The 7,193-nt window shown below is 38.2% G+C and overlaps 1 protein-coding gene across 1 annotated transcript; it reads right to left on the minus strand.

Annotated features, from left to right (window-relative positions):
* Positions 1–2,753: 2,753 nt before the first annotated feature.
* LOC109213239 (GDSL esterase/lipase At5g03980-like) lies at positions 2,754–3,875 on the minus strand. The gene has a single exon (XM_019377012.1). The coding sequence runs from the start codon at positions 3,873–3,875 to the stop codon at positions 2,754–2,756; it is 1,122 nt and encodes a 373-aa protein (XP_019232557.1).
* Between the last annotated feature and the right edge of the window lie 3,318 nt (positions 3,876–7,193).

The raw sequence follows: 7,193 nt of genomic DNA on the forward strand, positions 1-7,193 counted from the left end.
ATCTCGTACGTTGCTTTAAATTTTTAAAAAAAAGATTTTTTTTTAAAATTAGCCGTTGGAGCCCGTTAGGACCGCTAGGCCCGGTTGAACCGGCCCAGGACCGCCTGCCGGTCCCGGGCTTAGCGGTCCCGGTCTCGTGGGCTACACGAGCAAGACCGGCCCGTCACGGGCTTCTTACCCATTAAGGGACCGGCCGACCAGGACCGGCCCGCCGGGACCGTTTAGCCCGTTAGGACCGCGGGCCCGGTCCGGTCCCGGTCCCAGACCGGCCCACCAACAGCCTTAGTCTGTCCTATGAAGAATTGTTGTTTCAGAAAATTTTCAGAGATTAATATTGATGCATGAAGCTGTTGCTACTTCTTAGCCTTTCATTAACACCAGGGTATCTTCAGAATTTCTAAATCATCTCAAATCCACAAATTTCTATATCACATGCATTGCAATTATAAGCTGTGAAATTCTCAGGATACTAGTAACACACAAGCCTAAACATGAGAAGAATAAATCCCATATTCTAGTTCATATCCTCTATTTATACCCCTTTAATAGATACATCAGGTGGATGTTTAAGATACTAGTTCTAAACTCACTTCACAGATTACATGGTAGTTTATAAATACACCGATTTAAACGGGAAATCAAGCAATACAACAAAAGTGGCAAAACCACTGAGAGATAACAAAGACAGGAGAGCTTGAATTGCTGCGAACTGCATTCCATATACAAGCTGAGGATACCTGATGATAGGCTATAATTACGTATTTTAGTCGATTATTACATTCCAATTTACTGCACTTTAATTGAGTTTGCGCTTTAATCGCTAGTGTTTTGCACTAATTGTGTGTTTTATGCTTTGTAGGAGTGATTCCGAGCTATGTAGAGGTTATGGAATGAATTCAAGTGATTTGGAGCTTTGAAGTCTGAGTAAAAGCCTAAGGAATTAAGCCGGAATCGTGTTCGGGGATCAATGGATGATAGTTAAGAACGAACCACGAATCGAGTAGGCATATTGCGCACTGTCTAGTAAAATGCACATAACTTTTCTCTAAGAACTCCATTTGGGCTCCACAATATATGGTTGGAAAGCTAACTCAAAGAGCTACAACTTTCATGTTTTACGTTTTTCAAAATTCCTAACAGAACAGGGTGAAAAGTGCGCGTCAAGTGCGTGGCCGCGCTCAGGCCGCGCTCGTCAGGCAGAATCAAAGTGGATATGCGCGGTCCAAGCGCGGCCGCACACGTCCTGTCCAGGAAAAGTGTCCTTTTTCGCATAGGAGAAGGTGGAATTATTTGGGCCCGACCCTATTTGGTATATATACATGGAAAAACGGTATTTTGAGGACCTTTGACATACTTTTGACATAATTTAGACCTAAAGAGGCTAAGAAGACCGGGAGATTCGACCTAAGGAGGCAAGAACACATTGGGAGCAAAGCGGAGAATTCTTCTACGAGTTTTTCACTTCCTTCTTCCTATTTCCATTATTGGTTATGAATTCTAGTATTGTATTTTTGCAAACTATTATGAATAGCTCATTTGTTATCTAGGGTTTTGGTGGAACCTCTTTGAGGATGAATTCTTGTTATGTTTTAATACAATTTAACCTTTGATTTGTCTATTTGTTCAACTACGTGCTTATTTCAGTTGATTGAATGGCCATCGATTGACTGTGCCTATTTATTATGTGTTGCTTGGGAAAGGATACATATTTAGGTAGTTGTTGAACAACGTCACTCCTAACGTATGTGAGAAATTAATACAGCGGGTCCAAAGGCAGGTTTAGAAATAATAAAGCCATGACGTGGTCATAATGAGCGGTTAGATAAAGCCAACTAGCGTAGTTCGAGAGAATATGTCTAGTAAATTGTTGTAGTTGCTCGAGAGAGAATTACGGCACCTAAAGTGCTCACGATCAGTAGAGAATACATAGGCGAAATTGTAGGGAACACAACATGAAGGATTCCAACATTTGGGGAAATCATAACTCAAGACCTCCTAAGTTTAATCTTCAACCCTTAGTGTCTTTAGTTATTAATTCACTGCTTTAGTTTCTTAGTTAATTCGTTAGATATAAAAATCTTAATATTATAACTTAGGAATTGTTCGAGCTTGTCTTCCGAGTGATATTGAACAAATATAGCAAAGCCTTAGTTCTCTGTGGAATTCGACTCCGGACTTTTAGACCGGATTATATTTGCAACGCCGCTTATCCTTTTTAGAACTAGAGTTGGGCGTGATCAATACCATACGATAGATATGATATAATTGAGAAGTAGCTACCGGACTCAACTGGTCTTGTTTGATCCATCAACTTAGCCGAAAGGTTACTTTACTTCTCCACATCAAATCATGGATGATAACTCACAGCCCTATAGCTCCTAATTATTTTGGCAAAGAAAAAGTTAAATTGATGGCTAACCAGGTCAACTGGGAAGAGCCTTATTTATGAGGCTAAGCTTCTCACAAACAGTTAGACCCTCCTTTTATATATCTCAAGCTTAGAAATAAAGGTTGAAAGACAACAACAACAAAATAAATTAGATAACAAATATATTATATAAATAAACATTAGAAAAATGTTTGAATGAAATTCTGATACTTTTATTGAGTATGCGTAAAAAGAATTGCTAGTTGTTACAGAAACTAAGAGGGGCATTCCCCTGTATATATGAAACAATGAGATCCTGCCCTTTGATTTAAACATATTACAGAAAAAAAATCCAATGCTAATGAATTGAATACAGAAAACTGGCTTAGACGAAGAGTGAATGCCTAATAACAGAAGATATGTCACCAACTCGTGCAAGAATCCTGGAATGACGTCTTGTTACTGCTGCTGCTGTTTCTTCTCCAACCTTCAACTCTGGGAATACAAATCCTTTTTTGCTGAACAGCGTATCCATCAGGTTCTCCAAAGCCTCAGGTGTCAATTGAAATCCGTCCCAATGTAAATACAGAGCCCTATCAGAACATACAGCAACCCCTTGCTCTCCGCACTTCTTCTGCGCATCAAAGTTGAATGGACCGTCGCCGTAGCCACAACATGTCTTCATCAAAGTGTTTGTCTTGAATCCCAGGAACACATGGTTTTTGAGAACAGCCATGAATGCTTTGTAGTAATCTGCATATATGATGTGAACATCAGGGTACTTCAAACGCAGCTTCAGAATTGCTTGCCATAGGTGATCATTGTGAAGCTTCGAGAACATATTAAGTCCCTTGTGGCATCTCTTTTTTCCTATTGAATCGCCCTCGGGAAATAGAGTCCTAAAACCAGGAAAGCAGCCCACGGGTAGAATTCCAGAAACCATGAGAGTTTTGGCTCCAGCTTCGTTGATGAGTCTTTCTATTGAATTCTTAATAGTCTCCACCACTTCAGGCACGAGAAGGGACGCCTCAGAAATAGATTTTCCATGTAAGAAGGCATGCTTGTAGTCATTGATGCCTGGTTGATCCATAAAGATGAGCGCCTTCGAAAGAACCTTGTTATTTCTGCCGCAGTCATGAAAAGAGAAGCAGTCTTCATAGAAGAACTTCATGAAGGTGGAAATCTGAGAAAGGTCATGTGACTGTGGAGGCGCTGGGATGCCATTCTTGAGGAAGAAAAAGGGCTTCATGATGGTCGCTCCGGGCGTCGCAAAACTCAGGCCAGACTCGAAGAATTCAGTGCCTCGTTGAGTGTATGGTTGGGGAGAAGGCAAACTGAGTGTTGCAGCAACATGATCAGCAGCTGATGATGAAGAATCTCCGAAACTGTATATGGAATTAAAGGGACCAACAGATTCTTTCGACAGAGAGAAAGATGACGGAACAACATGATCAACAAGACAAGTAAAGAGTAATACCAAGAGAAACAAACGATGGCTGCTCCCCATTGAAGCAAAGCAAGAAAGAGCAAATTGATAAAGAAACTATGGTTTGCAAAATTGTAAGCCAGTGGATACAATATTTATAGAGGTGCATCGTTTCCTAGGACTAGGAGGATTAGGATAGTAGCAGAAAGTATCGAATTTCACGTATTTTCTTTCTTGTACTTCACGTACAAGTTTTTTTCTTTTTATTAAAGGAAAACTTTTCATTGTCCCATTTCTATATTTATTAGGAAACTAAGCTCACTTTCTTTTGGAAAATTATCTCCCAATTTGAAAGAAAAAAAAAAGAAAAAGAAAATGGGGACTTGATCTATCTATATTTTTAGTAAGCAGAACTTTGATATTCATTTTTTATGCAGGAAAAATAAATTCGAAAGGAAATTCAGATCCTTCTATATTAATTTACTAGAATAGATCCTTCTATATTAATTTACTAGAACACTCCAACCAAAAAAGAAAAAAAAATTATAAAGCACTGGTGGAGTTATCTTCCTTCGAGAGCAATTAATCACATAATTCTTACAACTTCATGCTTCTTTCGTCTTATTCATTGAAACTAGATTTAATGTACGCGCATTGCGCGTGTTTTTCATCTCAATGAGTAATTTTTTGTAAGAAAATATAGTTTTTAAAATTATATTTAAATCATAATGGCTGATGCAAACGGAGGCCGCCATATTCTTGTAAGTTATTTTTTCCTACGTCTATGTGGCCCAATAGAATTTGTATCACCCCAGAAAATTTCGAAGTTCATAAGCGCTATTAAGAAAGTTGACGTGTGCTAATTACATTATTTTATGTGCAGACGAGGACTATTAATATGATGGATATCAATTGGATATGATAATAAGTGTACGAGGCATATTATAAGTGGTGTGGGGTCTAAGTATAGCTCTAAGTCCAAGTCAAGTTGGGAATTACATGATAGACTAAAGTTCCAAACGGGTACGCACTAGACCAAACTTTGGACGAGCATATCTACATATGTATAAGGAGTGATGTGATGGACAACCTATCAAATGAAAGCTCTTTGAGTCTAGTTTCTAACGCTTAAAACCGTTTGTCATTTGGACATTCCTACAAGAAGTTATGACCAAATTATCAAAGGCTGGCGGAGGAATCTGTAGATGCGAATCATCCGGGGCCGCGTCCGAAAGAATGGAAGGCAGTGAAGTGCTGCCATAGCGTCCAAGGCCGCGTTCGAAGCCCAGAAATCTGGGCCTATAAATACCAAGTCGGGGGAGAGAGTATTTTGACTATTGGGGGTTAGGGTTCTTGAGGTGAAGGGGCGATTTTAAGCTCAATTCAAGTCCAATCGACCAAGGTAAGTTGTTAATATTGTTTTGGGTTGGTTCTTACTCAATAATAATAAGTTCTAACATCATTCTAGATTTCATCATCAAATCCTCAAGAACACAAAATCACCAAAGTTGTGATTTTTCAAGATTGATCTACTAGAGGTAATTTCAATGCTTCAAACTCGTTTATTATGAGTAGATAGAAGTATTTGAAGTATTTGTTACAAGTTTTATTGGTTGAAAGATTGGATTATAAAACTCTAGTTCATGGCATGAATAGTACTTTTGAGAAAATAAGAGAGAAGATGAATGGTGAATCTTGGCGATGAAATTGATTGAATACAATGAACCTATGAAATTATTTGTTAGCAAAAGATGGAAGTGATCAACTAAGTAATCATCCGAATTGTATATCGTGCAAGTTTTGATTATGGAAGATGATGAATAATAACTTGGTGGCATTGGACAATTGATGTAGTATCATTAATGACTTCGAATGAATATTAAAATATAAGGATGAAGCTGAATGGTCTAGCTTGTAAATCTATTTGACGATTTGAGTTATTGAAGGCTTGTAGCCAAAATATGAGCCATATATGGATATTGATTAATATCTTAAGTCATATTTTGATGTAATTAGGATATCTAATTGTAGATATCGACTTGTTGGTGATGTTGAGCTTTTTAATCAACATTGNTACGATGAGACGACCTGAGCAAGTAGGGTATATGATACTTGCCGCTAGGTACATAACCTAGTTGACTTTCTTATGTCGGTGATGGTATAGTACTCCCAGTGAAAGGTAAGGATGATTTTCTTATGTTTAGGCCTAAGGAGCCGAAAGCGATTTCGATGACTTAAAGCATATGTAATGATTTTGTACGATTTATCCAAAATCTTGGATTGATGTAAATATTTTAAAAGTTTATATTGTGGGTTATATTTCACTTGCTTGTTATTTAAAATAACAAGGGTCATGAATTGATAAAATTTCTTATCGTTTTATATCAAATATTGGTGCATTATGTTTTTATAAAGTTTGTCCCAAGAACTTAAGTTAGAGAGAGTCTATGACACTTATTGAGTACCGCTGTGGTGTACTCAGCCCTTAGTCCCCCCTTTCAGGGCCCTGCTTACTTTACATGTTTCAGGATGATGTATGATACATGGCATGTGGTCAGGCCAGGATGACTCTCTTTTCGAGGTATTATGAACCACCACTCTTATTTCGTGGTAGCTATCATGTTCTTCCTTATTTTATTTTGTTGGAATTACTCCAACCGTTGGTTCTATTCTTGGGTATAGAGGCTCCATAGATAGTTATGAAAGGTTGTAGTAACGGGGTTGTACACGACATTCATGAAAGTATATTTATTTTACTTAGTCTCATTGTTATTATTATGAAAGTGCATCATGTGTGATTTTGAATTCGAAAATATTTTATCATTTAACTTGAAAATGTATACGATTTTCAATGAGCTTCCGCAGTTAAATTGGTTTTCATGCATATGATTTGGGTGCATCACATGGTTTGGTTCGCTCGGGTAGGGTAGAGTGCCAGGTGCCGGTCACGTGGTTTTGGGTCGTGACAAACTTGGTATCATAGCACTAGGTTCTAAGTCGAGTCCTAGGAAGTCTATGGAGCCGTGTCATGTAGAGTCCCTCTTATCGGTGTGTTGCCGACCACACTTATATCGCGGAGGCTACAATGACATCTAGGGTGTTTCACTTTCTTCATACTCGAAATCATGCGTTTGTGCCTGAAGTGAGAGTACGGATTCTCTATCGTATTAATTACCTGTTGTGGAAGATATAGAAGTGACGAGAATAATGCTCAAGGTTCAAGTTATAATACAAGATGTTTTGGCTAATAGCCAGGAAGTGTCAGATTTGTTCAAAATGGAAGAATAAGTTGAGAATAGATTGGGACTAATACAGTTGGCACGCATAACTTTGGTGAATAAGAATTATCAGTCGAATACTGAGAAATCATGGAAGAAAATAAGGTGATGATGTCATCTA

This window comes from Nicotiana attenuata, unplaced genomic scaffold, assembly GCF_001879085.1.
Source record: "Nicotiana attenuata strain UT unplaced genomic scaffold, NIATTr2, whole genome shotgun sequence".
Lineage (NCBI taxonomy): Eukaryota > Viridiplantae > Streptophyta > Magnoliopsida > Solanales > Solanaceae > Nicotiana > Nicotiana attenuata.